This window comes from Falco biarmicus, chromosome 1 (genome assembly GCF_023638135.1).
Source record: "Falco biarmicus isolate bFalBia1 chromosome 1, bFalBia1.pri, whole genome shotgun sequence".
In the NCBI taxonomy this organism is placed as follows: Eukaryota; Metazoa; Chordata; class Aves; order Falconiformes; family Falconidae; genus Falco; species Falco biarmicus.
The window spans coordinates 87,981,817-88,000,941 of NC_079288.1; the positions used below are offsets into that span (position 1 = coordinate 87,981,817).

The window sequence follows — 19,125 nt, forward strand, 5'->3', positions numbered from 1 at the left end:
AAGGCTTGTTGCTGTTTCCCATTCTACAAACAGCTACTTTGTTGGTGGCACACTGTGAAGTCCATCTCTGTACCCTCAGGATCTCTCTTGATTTCCATTACTATGTGATCTATAAAACGGCACATGGGAAAAATATACACAGAAACTTATTTGAGAAATACTGAGCCCTCTTTGTAAGGGCTTCCCCAGGGAATCATCCATGGGTCGAGTGGTGAGAGTGTGTTTTGTTCCAGCTATTCATTCTCTATTTGATCTTGGTCTTTTTCTCAATAGCGCTTGTCTTTGAACATACGTGCAACCAGCAACAAAATAAATGCCTTCCCTATTGCATCTCTAGGATGTATCTTCACTTGTGTGCTTTTAGCTTTGGGATGTTTTGTATAATATCGTGCTTGCAGAAATATTGGTGTTCATTGTTTTAAGAATGCACATGCTAAATGTGAGCTGGATGCATTATCTTCCCCAATTCATGTGTAACACAGCTGCCCTCTTCCCCCTGTGCTGTGACGCTGTGTTTCAGGTGGCCCCAAGTGAACTAAAACCTAATCTGGGCTGGATTGCTGAACCTTCTCACCTGCTTTTGTGCCCTGTGAAGGACTAGCACTCATTTGGGAACTTTATCTTCTTGATCAGCAGAGGATCTCCTCTGCAATGAATTTCTGCATTAGGCAATATTTTGTGTTGTTTTCAAGAGGTGCTGTGTCACTGATTAGTAATCTCTATATGGATAAAAAAGTAAAGTTAATTGAAAATACACAGGATACATTTTTAAAAAGGCATCTCCTTCCTTTGGATGATATTTAAACTATAACGTTTTTTAAACCAGAAATTTTTTTGTGTTTGCTTAGTCTTTTTTTTTTTTTGAAACTATATAGCTTCACCATGACAATTCTCTTTACTTTTGATTTCTTACATGTTTTCCAAGGAAAAATATTGTTGTTTTGTTGGTGGTGGTGTTTGTTTTGTTTTGTTACACATCTTCAATGTTTTTGTATCTTGTGCTGCAGAATCGTTCTTCCTCATTAGGAAATGAGCAGCCTGATGTTGACCTGTTCTCAAACCTATAAATGCATGGTGCTGTTGGGTCTCGAGAACCAGGTACCAGTCTGTTACAGCTTATAAAGATTCCAGTGGAGTTTAAAAGGGCAAAGATAGATTATACATTAGCGTGCTTCAACTTGGGAAACTTGACTCGAGGCATGAAGGGGAAAGGATCACAGCCACAGGGCTGGTGACAACTTCACGTAGTCTGTCTTTTCTCTTAAGCAAGTTCTTCTTCAGCTGTGTCGTACCTGATGGATTTTTATGTAACATCCTCTAATGTTAGTCATCGCCCAGGTACTGCTGTCCTTCCTTCTCTAGGAAACTTGAGTGGCATGATTGAAAAGCCTTTTTTAGGTCTACTACTGTTTGGCCTGTCAGACACAAAAGAGGGATTATTTCTCTTAGTTTTGCAGCTGTCGTCTTCGGGTTAGAGGAATGTTCTTCTCTGGTCTTGTCCTCTGTAAGATAGGTAGCCCCAGTCCATCCTAGAGGGTTGTGCTTTCTAGGCATATCACCATTATTACTTTCCTACTTTGAAGGTCCTTCCAGCTGATGGTGTTCGGGGCTGTTTTGGTGATAAGCATGGTTTCTACATTAGGACAGGCAATCAGGCACCAGTGAAATGGTGCAGAAGGGTTATTTCAAGCACATTGTAGGATTATGTTCATGCATATTTGTGTGATGGTTGCTTTCTTAGTAACAGCACGGCACTGGCTGTTCCTCAGTTTCATGGACTGTGATCACCAGGACCATTTTCAAAGAGCTACAGTAGAATCACTTGTTGCCTTGTTTTGTGTAGCTAATGATCTCTGCTCAAATTTAGTTCTTCACACCTGCCACTATCGAAGAGCAGTTAATAAAAGGGTTTTTCTCTGAAAAGACATCTGCAATTCTAACCCTCTCTGCCAACAAGTCATAAGATCTATGAAATTATGAGTGTGACAGGGGGAGAAAATTAATAAGGAAGCAACGTTTATTGCTTAGTGCAGTCAGATTAAGGTAGATTTAATTAAACTGAGGCAGCTGGTTTAGTGTGAAGGGAAGATCACCTTCACCCACGCAAAACCAAGCGGGGGATCTTGGTGCCCCACGATGTGGGATGACCTGAAAGCACAACAGCCGTGCAGTGGATTCCCATGGGGTTGCATTAATGAGAGGAGAATGGCTGTGGTGGTGGGTAATGAACTCCGTCCTTGAGTGCACCCTCCGGATTGGAAAGTTCATGAGTTGCCAACTTGAAGGATCACTCCACAGTCACCCTCCCTTTCGTAGGGAGGCTGGAAATCAGCAGTAGGTGGGTGTTGGACAGCGGGATGGAGTCGGCACAGCCGCGTGGGGTCATGGTGGTGCCCTTCGGATCCATTCCCAGGATTCCTCTGCAGCGCCCTTTGCTCCTCTCTCTCATCACGCTGACACTCTCTAAATGATAGCAGAGTGATGTTTAAAAACCCCCAAACCAAAGCCCTGCTCCATACCACATGTTCTGTATATAGATAAATGAACTGATGACTTGAGCATCCCGTAAGCCCCTTGTGTGATCCCATCGTCTCTTTCTTCACATGTGCCCACCTGTTGTCTGTCCCCCCTTGCTGTGCGTCTGTCTTAGATTATAAAATCTCCTCGTCTGAAAAGCTTCAATGTGTCTACAGAGAGTCTATATAAATAGTCATCTATTTTTTTCAGTGTATGGATGTAGACCTTAAGAATAAAAGAAAACACAACTCCCTGCCCCCTGAAAACTCATAGTGTGCAAGGGCAGAATATATTCTTACTTTTTTGCTTTAGCTGGAGTTGATATGTAATTTTAATAGGAGACTAGTATAGCCTTGGCATTATTTTAGGAGCAGTTTTAAATTACCCTACATGGATTCCTTTTTCCTGGTGGGATTTTCAGGATATAAGCAAATAAAATAATCTTTGGAAGAGATGCAATGCTCCTGCTTGTAAAATCTCAATACATCATAAAGGAAATGAGCAGTTTTTGCACAGGGCAAGCGGCCAGGAGCACTGAAGCTACTGCAGAAGAGGGAGCAATGTGATGCAGATGCTGTAGCGAAATTGTGTGCAGGGAGATCATGGGATGACTCCCTTTCTTGCATCACAGTAAGATTAAAAACCAGCATGGCCATTGTTAAAACAAAAGGAAGCCTGTGAGGCTGGATAACTCTGTTCATTTGAGCCACGCAGACCTTTCAGTGTGAGATGTCCTGTTGCAGTTTGGACCAGTGTGGGAAATGATTGTTGCTCAGGATCTTTCAGTAGTCAGCAGGAAACAAATTGGATCCTGAACCAATTTTATATTTATTAATACAAAGCTCCACTCCTATCTGAACTGGTTGCCTTGTGGCATGCTGAAAAGAGAAAGAGGTGGCTGTTACCTTCTGAATCCACCTTGAAGCTTGTCCCGCTTTGCTCTGCTATTTTCTCTGCTCTGTGCACCATCCACATTCTGTTGGGTAATTGCAGAGCATCAAGTGATATTTCTTCAGTAGTGGCAGATTCATGAAAAATTCAGCTTGTTTTTGCAATTGTTGAAAAGAATCAGGAAATAAAGGTCTTGAGTTGGTTTGTGTGATCTTATGCTCCTGGATGTACTTTGAGAGCTCAATGTCACAGCTCATGCTGTTGCCCAAGCTCTGTTACTGATTTTGCCTACGCAATGAACAAAACTCCTGAAAACACGCAGAAACTAGTTCATAAAATTTGACTATGCCGGCTGAAATCCAGCAGCAGCTTCCACCGTACAATGAGCCTGAGTGAAACTAGAAAGCTCTGAGACATCTTAGAGACAAGCCTGGAGATGAATATTTACAACTTTAGTAGCAGTGAAAAGGGTAGTCTATGGGGAAAAACCACGTGGTTTTATGGCAATTTAGTCTCAGACTGATATGAGGCACCTGAACTCAGAGTAGTTCTTTGCTGGCATTCACATTTATAAATGGCTGCTTCTGCTGAAGACCTGAAGCTGGGCATGTTTACTTCAAAGTTTGTTTCGGCTATCCCAGCTGGTCTGTAGAAAATGGTATATCTTGATTTACAAACCTTCTCCTGTTTGAACTTGAATGAGCATTCAGGAGAATTCCCAAAGTCATCCTTCTACTTGTCTAAATAATGTGCAAGCTGCTTATTTTCTAGCCTGACGAGTCTAAAAATTAGCTTTGTTCTCATGTGTGTCTGTACTGAGTCAACTAGAGCTGTAAAGGGCTGAACTGCTGTGATCTTGCTGGTCCAGGGAACCTACCAGTTTGCAAAATGGGAAATTTTTGAACTGTGGGGCCCAGCCTGATGGGATAATACAGAAAGACAGTTTAGTAAGGAAAATACATACTTTTTTTTTATACCAGGTATATAAAAATACATTTTTATACCAACAGGAGGAGGGGTCCAGTGCGAGATGCATCTGAAGATCTAAAAGAAAGTATTTGAACTGTATAGGTAAAGCCCACATTGAAGAGTTCTTTTCTTGCCATGATATTAAGGAGTTAAAACCTATTTGTAATCTGTTTGATGTTGAGGAGGGGAAATTTAATTCCTCTACCACTCAGGTAAAATAGCTTTTAAGATGAGAACACATGTGAGTGCTAGCTACAAAATCTGATCCATTAATACTGCAGGATTTTGAGGCTGCCATGCAACAGCATTAACTCTTGTTGCCTTTTTCTTTTCTCTGGTAGCAGGGAAGAAAACCCTTGGTATTTGCTGTGTGGCTGTTGGCGTCCCATGTGCCAGAATGGCGATAACTATTAAATGGGTCATTAAACAGTTTCATGCCATGCAAGAGAAGATTGTGTGAAAAGCGATGGTGTTTATGTACAGTTTCTTATTTGTGAAAAACATTGTCCTGACTTACACGTAGATGTGCTTTGTCTTTTTTCCCCATTATCCCTGCAGAATCAAGTGACGGACACCAACCGAAAGCTGCAGAATGAGGGAAAAGAAGTGAGTGATACATTCATTCATTCTGTCTGTTTTTTTGAGTTTCCACTATTTGGCTGTGCTTGTGGGAAATTACACTGAGCGTTGATAACTGCTCAGCATTAACTGCTAATGTATACGGCATTGGTATTAAAGCGAGCACTGATTTCCTTTCCTGTATTTTGCTTTTCTGCATGAAAGATGAGTTGCGTTGGGAAGTGATTTTTCTTTTGTACCGCTTGTGGATTCAAAGCTGGTGAGAGGCAAAGCCTAGGAAGCAGGAGGGACTTGAAACAATAATCAGGTTGTGGGCTTGCTCCTGCAGCCCTAAATGGTGTCATTTGGATCATTCACGACACTACTGCTTCACCTGTAGGCCAGCAGGTTGAGGCGGGTGATTCTGCCCCTCTGCTCCGCTCTGGTGAGACCTTACCTGGAATACTTCATCCAGCTCGGGGGTCCTCAGCACAGGAGAGATGTGGAGCTGTTGGAGCGGGGTCAGAGGGGACTACAGGGATGGTCAGAAGCTGGAACAGCTCTGCTGTGGGGACAGGCTGGGAGAGTTGGGGGGGTTCAGCCTGGAGAAGGGAAGGCTGCGGGGAGACCTTGTTGCAGCCTTTCAATGCTTGAAGTGGGCTAGTAAGAAAGATGGAGAGAGACTTTATACCAGGGCCTATAGTGACAGGATAAGGGGCAACGGTTTTAAACTGGAAGAGGGCAAGGTTTAGACTGGACATGTTTTAGGATGGGTTTGGTGAGGCACTGGACTAGGTTGCCCAGAGAAGCCTGTGGATGCCCCATCCCTGGCAATGTCTGAGGCCAGGCTGGACAGAGCTTGGAACAACCTGGGCTGGTGGCAGGGACACCTTTCTATGGCAGGAGATTGGAACTAGATGACCTTTGACTAGATGTCCCTTCCAACCCAAACCATGCAGTGATTCTATGAATATGAGCTGGAGAGTCTGGCTTCTGCTTCACAGTGCAGTACAGCAGCAGTTAAAGTCAGGGTGGTTTTTGAGCTGCATGGATAGAGGCATCAAGGCATGGAGCAAAGGTAGTGATTAGTATGTCCTGGATGTGATGTGCCTCTAATGACATTCACTCTTCTTCCTCTTAATCAACAAGGAACATTAACAGACTTGGGGGGACTTCAGAGCTGAAGGCACTGATGCTTGAAGGTTTTCAGGTGCCCAAGATGCAGATGTCTGAGAACTCCCAGGGATGGTCCTTCTCCCCTCTTTGTCTTTGCTCCTGATCAACTGGATCACTCTCCTCATGTTCGATGTGTCTACTCTTTGCAGCTTTTGTTTTCTTTCTTAACTGCCCTCCCAGACTTCATTTTGCTGGGGGTACACATAGGCATTGCTGTTTCAGTCAACTGCATTTCATTTGGAAAAACAAATGAGAAAATCCCCATGTTGAACTGCATCAGACCAATTATTCTAATAAAGATTAAAGATTAAAAATGCCCTTTTGGGAAGAGGTGATGCAGCTTCTCTCCTGAATCAAATAAACATACCTCTGTGTTACCTTGACCGGAGGATTTGCCTACAAGGGTAGAAAAGCCTGGGATTTCAAAAGGACTTTGCAATCTCAGTCTTGTACTGTGGAGATAAGTTGGTGCTCTAGAGAAAAAGTCTATGACCTGCCCCTTTGAAAAAAGAAACCAAAGAGTTTTCTTTTGTATGCAATGGCTGATTCTTGTTTTGCCCTTGTTCAGACGCACAGGTTTTTCTGTTGGCGACTGAGCATTTAAAAATCCTTGTTAGCTTGTGATGGTAAGAATCCCCCTGGGAACGAGCGGCCACATCCTGTCTTTGAGAAGAACTAGAAAGAGAAGCTTGGAGAGGGAGTAGGGAAGAGATGAATAAAATGGGAAGGGGAAGTCATTTTTGGAATTCATAGGACGTGCTACAAGGCTGGTATTTTGATGGCTTTGGTTTTGCTGCTTGCTTACTTGAAATTAAGGGAATGCTTCTGCTACTCGATTAAACAACTCAAAGCTGCCTGTCCTCCTTATTTCAGCAATGCTCTGCAGTGCTTGGTGAGCTCTGCAGTTATTGGAGTAGGCTTCGTTGTCCACCTACAGTTTGGATAGTTGTGACAAGTGCAAAGCAGTTTGTATCCTCTCTGCTCTGTCTTTACTCCTCTTGGTGAACCTTTTTTTTTTTTTTTTTTTTTTTTTCCCCTTTCCAAAGCTGATAATAGCAATGGAAGAGCTGAAGCAATGCCGATTACAACAGAGAAATATTTCAGCGACGGTTGATAAGCTAACACTGTGTCTTCCTGGTGAGGAATCTGAAATTACTTTTTATTTGTATAGCTGTTTATTTTAATTCAGGCCTCTTAGTTTTTGTGCTTGTGTCTCAATGCTTGTGTGTTTTCCTTCTCTTTCCAGTCCTGGAGATGTACAGCAAACTGCGAGAGCAAATGAAATCTAAAAGGTAAATTTCGTATAGACTGGTGTTTGCATTGGAAGAGTTGAAAAGCACCCATTTGGTGCTGGATAAATTAAAGACATTCTGAAAACTCAAGACTTCAAAAATCAGTCTTTCCAAGTTAACTTGCCTGATTTCTGGCTGGTATCTTCACAGTCTTGCTCAGTCTCCTGTGGTACAGCCTAAAACTGGGATTGCAGCAGGCTTTAATTTTGTTTTGTGTTAGTGAATGTTCACCTTAATTAAAAACCTTTTTCTTTTCGAGGAAGCTCGCTGTTGCAATGCATGCAATTGATGCATGACTTGGTACTTATGTGTTATGAACTAAATTTCATTCTATGAATGTCATAATACAAAACCTGATGCAATCCGAGAGAATCTGATGAACACAAATGGACGCCAAACATTTAAGAAATGTGCAGGATGGTAGAAGTTGGTGAGAAGGCATATGGCTTATTTTGTGGTAGAAATAGTTGCTCAGAAGAGTGAGCTGAACTACAAGGACTTTGTGGCTCAGAAATCATGAGCTGTAAATCTAGGATTTTTCCCACCCTGCTTCTGTTGCTATGCTGAATGATTGAATGACGATCCGGGATATTTGCATGGCTGGGATCCTGGGGGACAGTTTGTTTAAACAGCATGGGACTTTGGAGGCGCGTTGTAGCCCTGGGGGTGGCAAACTGGGCAAAAAGCAGCTGCTAGAAGGTCAGCTGAAAACGTGGCAGGTTCCAGCTGAATGCCACGCAGGGAGAGCAGTCAGATCGGATGCCTGGTTTTGTGCCTGCCATCCATCATAGAAACAATACAGAAGAAACCAGATGTTTCAAACAAGGCGATAACTAATTGGATGGGCGTATTTTTACACTTCCCCTCCTGCCTCTGCTGATCTCTGTGGTCCTTGGACCCAGGAGCCGTGGGTAAACAGATAAGTGTTACTGCTGAAAGTTGGGCTGGCCGGAGGAGTTGTAGGGAGCTTATTTAGCTGTTCACAAAGCGCTCGCTCTCTTTCTTGGGATGGCTCGGTATAGAATAGGGCAGTGTACAGTTTGTCCAACTGTTTTTAGTCTGTTTACAGGAACAGCAAGGGGCTTATCCGTTGACAGATGTGGGGTGGAGAGCTGGAGCTGATCACAGCATTGTGAACTTTTGAAGGGAATCCACATGCTGCTTGATTCCCTTGCTCTGGATAGTGTTTCCAGCGTCTGCTTCTAAGAATTTCATCTTCCCCCGCCCCCTCCCCCCTTTTGAATTAGTTCATTCTGAAACAAATAGAAGTTGAAAGCCACATTTAAGGAAAATCTGAACCCTTGGCTTTCTTTTTTTCCTTCTTTCTTTGTCCGGATTTGATGGCTTCATTCACCAAACACAGCACAACATATTAAATATTTTTGTATCTGCACCCGGTCTCACTTATATATCATTTCATGATAGCCAGCAAGGGGGTTGGTTACTAGCATGAGTCTTGGTTTTTGGGTACATGGTCTCAGAGGAGTAATAGGCTTTGCATTCGAGGCGAATAAACTCAACTCTCCCAAGGTAGAAAAAATGAGTTATGTGCTGTTTGCTGCGTGATGTGTATAAACCAAATGTAGGTGTTTGCCGAATGCAGAATCTGTGGCTGTTAACTGGAGCTGGAGCTGGGGAACAAAGCATGGTTTGAACTCGGAGGGTTGACCTTTGTCAGCAGAGAGAAGAGATGGAGAGAAACATTGTCCAGAATTTAAGGAAGGGACAGAGAAAGATCTTTGCTGCAGTGGCTGAGACATGTTGCTTCTTGTTGCAAAGTGATGAGAAAGAAAATAGTTCTGCCTCCAGAGGTTCCTCCTGGTTCTGCAGGGCTCTGGAAGGATCAGTCTTTTTATTTTTTTTTTACCCCTGGGTCACTTGCCATATCCATACAGTTCCCAAGCAGTAAGCAATGAGAATGCTTCATCCTGCACGTAGTTGAGAAGCCTCCGCAGAGCTGTGCCCACTGAGCAGGGCCTGGGTATTTCCAGAGAAGAGAGAGAGAAAAAAATAAAATTCAGGCTCTGACTCTGTTTTATCAAAATGCATTTATCATTAACGTAAGGGATGCAGTCTGGGCTGAGGCAGCAGTACTTTGGCCGCAGGAATTGCCAATCTCACACAAGAGCAGTGTTGACCTTTCCTCTGCCCCCATGTGTTTTGGACTCTGTTTTTGGCAGGCAGCCGCAGACCCCATCAGTGACTGCACTGTCCCCCCTGGCCACCTTTTAACTGCTTCTAGTGCAACAAACAATGGCCTAAAATACAACAACCCTCCCAGCGTGTGTTTATTCCTCTGGTTTAATTTCTGGCTTTCTGTGCAGTCTGAAGTTTCTCTCCAGAGAGGTTTGCATTTTATTGCAAATAGTTTTTCATACCTTACTGTAGTGTAAACACTGGACAGGTTATGGGGTTAATCAGTTTGACTTCTGGTGTTGGGAACAGGACAGGCCACTTCTGGTTAAAATAACTCCCTTGTGGACCTACTTGGAGTTCAGGCAAGGATTGTTTTGAATGGGGATGTAAGTGTCAGTTCTTTTTTTTTTTTTTTTTTTTCAGCGGTGCTAATATGTTTCTTATGACTAAACACTTTTTCTCCCCCAAAAATTCACGGTGGAAGTGGCAGGTGCTTGTGGCAGAGATTAACCATGGGTGTAGTCAGCTGAAGTCTATTCACCCTAGAGGTGACTGTGACCTACTGTTAGTCTTAAATATTTTTTTATAGACTCTGCTAATGCTTCCTAGATGGTTCCCTCATAACTTTTTTTTATTCTAACCTTTGATCTGTGGTCAGACCAGGAGGAGGACAGTTTCACATTTTACATCACCATTCAGGAGGGTTCCCATACTCCAGTGAACAGGCAAATCCTATGGACTCCCACTTCCCAAAGGGAAAAGAATGGAGGGAGGGTGTTTGAGAAGAATGATTTGCTTAGGCTACTTTCCCATTTAACATCTTCTGTGAGGCTATGAAGATTGCTTTTATCCAGAAAGGTAGGATAAATTTTAAGTCTGTTAGGCATGACAAAAAATACAGAGGCATGCGTTGTGCATAGGGGAATAAACATTGGGATTTTTGCATATATGTATATATAATGTATATTGCTTTTAGAGTGGGGAAATAATTTTCAACATTGAAAAGGTCTCATATCCCAGTGGTACAACAGTAGTTGCTGGAGATGCAGGGTCTTTCTAAAAAATGGATTCATTGGACCCCTAATCTCAGGTTTGTATCCAGACTGTTTTTACCTCTACTGAAATAAAATGCGCTTTGGGTAGGAAGTGTTTTTAATGGTGCTTAGTAGCATTAGAACAGCTGGGAGGAAGGTGGGATCAGACTCCTGGTACGCACGGGGAAGGAAAGCTGAGCTCTCATGTCCAAGATCTTTACAACACAGTAACAAGTGTCTGTGCTAGTAGTAGATATATTGGAAATTAATGTGTGTTAGACACTAGTTCATCAGTCTATGGTGTATTACAGTATACTCACATCTCCACGTTCTGTCTTACGGCACCTCACTGTTAGAGGTTGCCAAATCTGGCAGCCCCACAGAGAGAAATCTGCTGCAGCCTTGTGCCCCAGGTCCAGGCAGGAGTGAGGCTGAGTGTGTGCTCCCAGCTGGCACCCACACAACACCTGGTCCAACATGCAGGCTTGTGTACACTTAGCTGGCTGTACAGATCAACAGGCAGGAACGCTCAGCACTCCCAAGCATCAACATCCTCATCCCGTTCCCTTGTCTGGCTGGTCAGGATGAAGGTGATGTGCACCCAGAATGGAGTCCTTCACCCAGGGAAAGGGTTAGAGGTGCGATGCCAAAATGCTCTTCCCCTGCATCCCATAATATGCCTCATACCTGACATGGATGCCTTGGTCTGAGGAACTGGGAATACCTGCTGACTTTGATGGGTGTCACCTACATCTGTGGGGCTGATGGCTCTCCTGGCAAGACCAGTGCAGGGTCTTCCTGGGGTTCCCCTATGCCCATGAGCCATCGTGCCTCATTGCTCCTCCTTGCATGTGGGGCTGAGCTTTCTCCTTGGTTAACCTAACAATACTACATGCGGTTGCCAACTTTTCCTTCTTTTGTGATATAGTGCCTAAAACAGGCTTTACTGTGGGTGAGAGCTGCTACTGGGCTCAGCTGATCCTGATCACTTGTGACCCAGCTGATCCTTGTCTGCACATCAGAGCTCTGAGTAAGGAGCTGCCTACTGCATTTGTGTTCCTCTGCTTCAAGAGGAGAACGATGTTTTGTGGTTACCTGGCTGCTAAGCTCTGTGTTCCTTTGAAGAGAGCTGAGATTCTCAGATATATTGAATAATTTACATTTAACACACATTTTGGAGAGGAAGTGGGATGGAAATAGCCATTCTTCTTTTTGCATCTGCCTGCCTTGCTTTCCCCAGACACTACCCTGCGCTGAAGACCCTGGAGCACCTTGAGCACACGTACCTGCCCCAAGTGAGCCACTACCGCTTCTGCAAGATCATGGTGGATAATATTCCAAAGCTGCGGGAAGAGATCAAAGAAGTTTCCATGTCAGACCTCAAGGATTTCCTGGAGAGTATCCGTAAGCACTCCGACAAGATTGGAGAGACAGCAATGAAACAGGTAGGACTTCTGTGTGTGCACGCAGGTTGGAGGTTTTCTGGAAAGCGGAGGGTGATTCATGGTCATGTTAAAACAAAGTTCTGCTTTTCTAGTCCCAGGGCAGTAAATTTAGTTTTACATATAGAAGTAATTTTGTCACCAGGAGAAGCAATGATTCTTCATTCTGTGGTTGCTACTAGAGTTTTTTATCTTCTGACTTTTATACTGTTGAAAAACAGTGGTCCATTTTTGTTGTCATATTCTCCCACCTGTATTTTGCCATAGGCTCTTGGTAGCCCAGAGCCTGGGAAGTGCAGTTGCGGTGTATAACTCATATTTTCCACTTAGCAGGACAGAGGCATTTGTGCTGCTATGCCTGGTGTAAACTGGAAGGCCTGCAGACACCAGTGTTGATTTCCCAGGTTCAGGGTGAAGCAATAGCAGTTCATGCACTGATTGCAAGTTAACTTCTTTTGCGTCTTAAACAGTTTTTCAAATACTGGGTAAACTTTCACTGTGATTTACTTGCATTTGCCTAGGAATTGATGTCTGTAAAAGATGAACCTGATGAGCTGAACATCCTTGTTCACTTATTAAAATAGAATTGCCTTTGCCCCCTCTTGTTTTTAATATTCTAGGTTTGAATTTCAGTACAGTTCTTACCACAGCTGGGGAGCATTGCTCACAGTGGCTCTTAAAAAGAACTTTGCTACTTTGATGAAATTTAAATCCACTGGTAGTGAAATGTTTACCTCTCAACGAGCAGTAAACCACTTCCTCTGATAGTGATTGATGGGTTTGACTTGTTGATTTTTGGGAAGGATTCTTGCTACAATTTTTCACAAGATCATGCTGTTGTGTTTATAGGTAGAGTTCAATTTTCTGCCTTATAAACACCATCCTTTCTGTAAAATGGTCTAGCTTGAGGATTTCTAGTAATTAGAATTTCTATTAATTAATTTCCAGTATATCTGCTGCCTTACTGTCTTCTCAGCTTCTTTCTGGTATTTTGGAAAAACAAACTAAGCTTTATATTGTATAACAGAGCTATGGAGAGATGCCATTCTGCATATGAGAGTTCAGATGACTTTGTTAGTTGTTGCACTGAATCAAACTAGGCTTTCTGAACCTGCAGAAAACATGTTGTGACCTGGATGTCCTCTTGGGGAGGCAGGTGTGCATGGTGGCAATGTCTGGGATGGTTGCAGTTGTTACTGTGAATTTACCTGATAGAGCAGTTTCTAGAACAGTAATTGTTTACAAAAAATACTCTTTTTTTGTATTATGGCAGCCATACATTTTTAAATCATTCCTTCTTGTTTCCTGTGGCTGGAAGGGAGTAGGAGTTTTATTTGTCTTTTGGTGCCTAATTAATGCAGCAAATATGCTACTTTAAGTAAATCGATAACTTCTTTATATTCTCTTAAGGATATTTACCAATTGTAGAGCTCGTGCCCTGTCTGGAGCTCCACTCATTCTCCATCTTTTGCTCTAAAGAAATCTGTATTTTTAGAGCAAAGCTAAAAATGCTGCAGTAGCCCATACTGGTGTCTTATTTTTCTGCCATGGGTACTCAGGTGTGTTGCTCACCACTTCTGAGCCTTCCCCCTCCTTGTGATACTTGCCAGCTGCATAATCAGGGGAGGAATTGGGGGGGGGGGGTCTGTGGGAACTGGCTGCTCCTGCCCTACCCAGGTACAAAAACAGGCACAGCAAATCGAAACCAGCATGGGCCATGCTTTAAAAGAGGCCTGGGTGAAGGTTGCTTCTTCATTCTGTGGGTGATAGACCTGTGGAGTTCCTTGTGCAGTTTTCCATGTCTTCAAGGGCAAACTGGCCAAGTGCTTTTACCAGGTTCCCCAAGGGTTGCTAACTGAACAACTGTTGTGGGCTCAAGTGCCTGATCTGACAACAGTGGGAAGCTGGGAGAAGCCCTGGGGGGTAAAAACTGTGTTTACTCACCCTGTTCTCATCCTCCTTTGGTGGAGTTTGGTGTTTGGTTTTGCAATACTGGATTATCTAAGCTCCAGCTGTGGGCCAGCAAGCAGCCATGCATCTGAACGAAACCTCCAAAGACTGTTTTCCTTCTTCCCGTAACAACTCTCACTTCTTTTTCCTCTCAGTTTGTTAGACTCTTTCTCTACTCATCACCTTTTGTCTCTGTGTTTATTTCAGCTGCTAATGTTTTGAGCTTCCCTTAAGTTCGTTATTTGTTCTTTAGCTCCAGATAGCCTCTCCACCAGCAATGCAGTCCCTGCTTTGACCAGAGACAAATGCTCTGTGCCTTCTCCTTTCAGTGTTCTTCTACCTTACACACTTGCATAAGTTCTTCATTGTTCACCACTGTCTGCTCAAGTTCCAGCCATGTTGGACTGTAAGGATTTCTAAATTGAAGTTTGGGTTATGACGGTTTTTTTCTTTGCCTGTTGATGTTGCCAGCGTGTCTGCTTGAATGTATCCAACAGAAAAATACAGAAGTAGGAAAGATTTTTTTTTTTTTTTTCCTTTCATGTAGATGTTAGTTGGGCTGTTGGAAGGCAGCATCAAAACAAGATGCACCAAAGGGCTGACATTGAGATGCTTTTAGTTTGCCTACAGATAATAGCGAAGCACACATCTTCAGTCTCCCCCAAATCCCAGTTTTCTGCTGATGTATAAGAGCAAGGTGAGCCTCTAGAAAAGGTTTCCTTCACCCTTTATGGGAACAGAGTTACCTCTGAGGTTGGTCTCAATGGCTCTGCAGCAGTAAAGGCGTACTATTCCCGCACAGTGGCTTGGGGAGGAAGGTCAATGTGCCACTTCCAGTTGCAAAAGCCGAGTTGGAAGTGATGTTTGAATTTGAAAAACATGCTAGGTTTATTCCTGCAGAAAGTATCATGAGCTGCTTCACCAATGAGAAGTGATGAGGAGCTGAAGCTTTCGGAGCCATCCGTTGTGTGGGGTCACTTCACGTCATTTTGTCGAAAGTGAAGGGCAGGGTTTCCACTGCCAGAATTACCAGTATCGCTTCTTGCATCGCTGGGGCTTTTTCCTTGGTCTGTTGGCCATGATTGATAGCCGCTCTGGAAAAGGAGCGGAGCTGGCAGGAGGCCTGGGAGAGTCGGGGAACTGCGATTGGCAGTTTAATACATTCGGTTTAAATTAGCATCATATAAATTCTTTTAAAATTGTTTGATTTCACCAGCGGGAATGGAAGAGGGCTTGATACAATGGGGAAAGGAAATAATGTTTTTGTAACATTACAAATCTGAGGCCGATGATGACAAGAGCTGAAAATTTCATTTTGTGATAATCAGAAGGATCTGTCTTAGAGCGCTTGGAGGCCTTGCTGCGTTTCTGGCCGGCAGTCAAGGATGCGGGAAGCTTGCCGGCCCCTCTCTCGGAGAGGAAGCCTGTGGTGAGGTGAAGTCAAGTGAGACGTTCCCGGGGTCAGCCGGACACGGGAACTGGAGGGATCTCACAGCGCACAGAGGAAACTTATAGTCTCACTGTACGAATGATGAGCTCTCATTGACTCTTACTCTTGTGTAGTGTGGTTGGTTTTTTTTTTTTTTTTTTAGATCTGAATTTTATTACTTTTGGTTCTGGGGAAATTTGCTGCAGTTCAAATATTGGTCTTAATTACATGGCGCTTGAATAGATGAAAGTAGCTCTGCACATTTGAACTCCTTTTGGACTTTGGCCCTGTGAACCTGCGTGTGTGTTTTGTTTTTGTTGATCTTTTTTTTTAAAGATCTGAGTTTGGGGCTTGCCAGCAATGAATTACATCTTATTAACACTTGCTGATATCCGGTATGTGGTTTTATTATCTAGCTTAATGTCTAAAATATGCATGGCATGTGGAGGAGGTCACTTAGGATGGTGCTGCATGCAAAGCGTCCAGGGTAAGCTCAGTCAATGTTGCTACGCAGGGGGCCAAGAATAACCCATCCAAAAGCCATTATTGGATCAAGTTTGTCAGAACGGCCAAAATACTCAGTGTGCCTTTCACATAGATGGAGACAAACCAGTGTTTGTTTTGGTGGTTTGTGATGTGTGTGTTTTTTTTTTTTTTTTTAGCCTTACTTAAATGCACTGTCAAAGCCGTTGTTTAATAGGTGGTGATCTAGTACAAGTTTGAATGCATTGGTGTTTTGGCTATGCTTTTTTAAGGTGATGTTTACTGTTCTTGCCAACAGATATGGGTGTCTGTGTCACTTCTGAGCAGTATAATGTGAGGTTTGTGTAAGTGTATTTCTGCACAGTGGCAGAAAGGATCAACTTGGTGATGTGAGTGTATATGTACACCTAAAAAATGAGGCAAGACATTGCACGATGATGTGCACAACTAAAACGCTGATCAGATTTTGGTAGGAATGCAGTTCTGACTGTCAGCTGGAGAAGATGAAGCTCTTCAGAGCATGGATTAACAGCAGCTCTGTAGAAAGACAACTATGTCACTGAAATCAGTGATTCAGATCTAGGGTTTGGGTGACTTCCCTTGCTTCACACACTGTTCCTACAGGTCAGAGCTGAACTGAGAACAGCTCACATAGAGTGGTCAGAGCGCATAGCATCCCCATGCCTCCTCTCCTGTTTAACATGGCCTCTTGTGCTTTCAAATAGCCTGGACAAAGATGCCTAAATAGCACATGAGTATGCGCAGCTGCCACTGTCCTGATATGCTTTTCTCCACTATAGAAATTTTCAGTAGCACAGGATCAAAATGCAGCTGGCCTTAGAAAAAAAATATCTTGTGGATGAGAAGTGAAGGAGGAGATTTATTTTTATTTTCCCCCAATTACTTGGACTGGAAATGACAGCTGCTAATAGGCATTCCCTGTGACTTCTGGGATGCTGTGCTGCATGATTACGGGGCCATGCTAAGGCTGTTGAGCACCCAGCTGTGTGCTTCAATATTTTAGGTATGTCTGGATTTAAATTTAATTCTGACCTCAAGTTCCCTGGATTTATGATGATTAGTTTGAGGATGCGTGTTTATTTGTGTAGTTTGCTTTATGCTGCTAGTTTGTTCTTATGACTGTAACTGAATCTCAATGTGCGTTTTTCATAGGAATACAGAGAAATAGCTACGTGTTGGTGATGAGTTCTGCCTATTGGTTGATTTTTAACTTGAAAGTAATTTTGAAGACATTTGTATTGTAATAAATATGCTATTATGTAATTTTTGAAAAGACTAAATGGAAAGCTTGCATTTTCTTAAAAAACCTGGCTCATATGCAAGCTGCCCTGCCTGCTTCTCTGCACGATGGCCATGGAAAAAAACTGGGTGCAGTCAGCTTGCCGGCGCATGGAGCTTGTATCCTTGGCTCGCTGCAAGTGCGGTTTCAAGCACTTCCCTTGGTTTTTGGATCCTAAGATGGTGTTTTGCAACGGCAGCTATCGTCCTGCCCAGCAGTGCTGGCTTTCTGCCTCTGCTCCTCTCTCTGAAGTTCATCCTGTTGACCTCTTTCAGGATTTCTCTAAAAAAGATGATGGTAGTGAGGGGATTACATGGGCAACAGAGAGTTAGAGGGTCTGTGATTTCTGGCTGTGGAGGGCAGCAGGTGGATACCATGCAGCTTCAGGCTGACGGTGTGCCCCAGAAGCACATGAGAAATGGAGGCATGTGTTAGGGAGTTTGCAGAATCGGGATGTGTGAGGGGAGGGAATGAGTGGTGGGGAAAGCAGCAAAGAGGTTGGTCTGCAAAGGTCATGTGTCACAGCAAACACACCTTGGCCGTGCAGGTTTGCTTTACTGGTGATGCCTGTTCACAAAAGCAAGGTGAGGCTGGTCCCTGTGCCCTGCAGCTGGGAGGTCTCCTGCCATAGGCAGCCCCTTGGGAAGGAGGGACCATGTCTCTTGGAGGCTGTGTTGGCTCTGGCACCCGTGCCAGACATGCAAGGCTCTCCTGTTGCAGGTAGTTTTAACTGAGCTGTGAAAACACGAGGGTGCTCTGTCGGGCAGTTTATTTGAAATGATGGTGCTAAGTAGAGACGTAGCATGTGGTGATTTCAGCTTTATTGAGAAATCCTGTCCCCTCCCTGTGCTTCATTTTAAATGCAAACACATGCCCGCTACCCCAAGCCACACGAGCAAGTGGTTCCCTGCACAGCAGGGGACAGAAGGACATTTTCTCAGCCTCCAGATACTGCCCGGTGGCCTTATGATGGCCCGGCAAAATGTTTAAAAATCCAGTTTGTGTAGTGTTCTTAATTATCCTCATCCCTGGCATTTTTTAACTTTATGTAATCTTCTGCAACACATATGGAAATTGTTTTTGCTTTGTATGCGTATTTTAGAGTAAATTAGATTTTACTGCCTTTCTCTGGATGTGCCGTGCAGGGAATATCTTTCTGCTGGGTGTCAATGCTACAGCAGCAGATGATACTCTCTAAAGGTCACAGGAGCCCCGTGTAAGACTTTGTCTCCCCTGCCACGTGGGCTGGATCTGCTGGTGCCAAGTCTGGGCTTACGCATAGTGTTTGGAAGATCGCTGCATCCGCTTGCTTCATGGGGGCTGTGCTTTATCAACATGCCCCAGGACTTCCAAAAGCACCCTTGGATATGAGCTTCCCGCTGGTTTAAGTGGTGTCTCTTATTCCAGAGGGTTTCTTTAACAAGCACAAAAAGTAAAAATAATGTTGTTTATTAAAAGCAAGGAAATTTTATAGTCTTGGATGCAGGCAGGAGAGCCTTTTGAAAAGGTCAGTCTGGTGGCTGGGTTTGCAGTGACTATTTACACAACAAAGTTGGGGTTAAGGGGACGGTGTTTTCCGCTTCTGGGCAGGTTTGTAAAGCAGAAACTTATTTTCTAGTAAAATTCAGTAACGAGACCTCCTTAATCTTTGATACTGCTGCTTGTCTACTTGTTATATTAAAGTATAATGAAAGGAAATACATCTTCTGGGGCTGTTTAGATTAGAAGTCTGATGGCCAGCTATGGTCTCAGCTTGCAGGTTTTTGGGGAAGAGGCTCACAAACCAGGCTGAGGGAGGCGGGGGTGAAGTGGGATACTGTAGCCCAGTGGAGAAATGATTAATGTCCTTTGGTTTTTGAAGAGAGGTGTTGCCATTAGACTTGCGTGAGCTCTGAGATGCCTTCAAGTGCCTTGGTAAAAATGTTTATTGTCAGAAGATTTATTATAT

The 19,125-nt window shown here is 43.6% G+C and overlaps 1 protein-coding gene across 3 annotated transcripts in view; it reads left to right on the forward strand.

The window, feature by feature from the left end:
- EXOC6B (exocyst complex component 6B) overlaps positions 1-19,125 on the forward strand; it is a 312,215-nt gene that overhangs the window by 54,650 nt on the left and 238,440 nt on the right. For all 3 annotated transcript variants that reach the window (XM_056344728.1, XM_056344734.1, XM_056344741.1), the window contains exons 3-6: positions 4,936-4,983; positions 7,158-7,248; positions 7,358-7,403; positions 11,814-12,018. In XM_056344728.1, the coding sequence (XP_056200703.1) occupies positions 4,936-4,983; positions 7,158-7,248; positions 7,358-7,403; positions 11,814-12,018 (390 nt within the window). The remainder of the gene's footprint in view (positions 1-4,935; positions 4,984-7,157; positions 7,249-7,357; positions 7,404-11,813; positions 12,019-19,125) is intronic.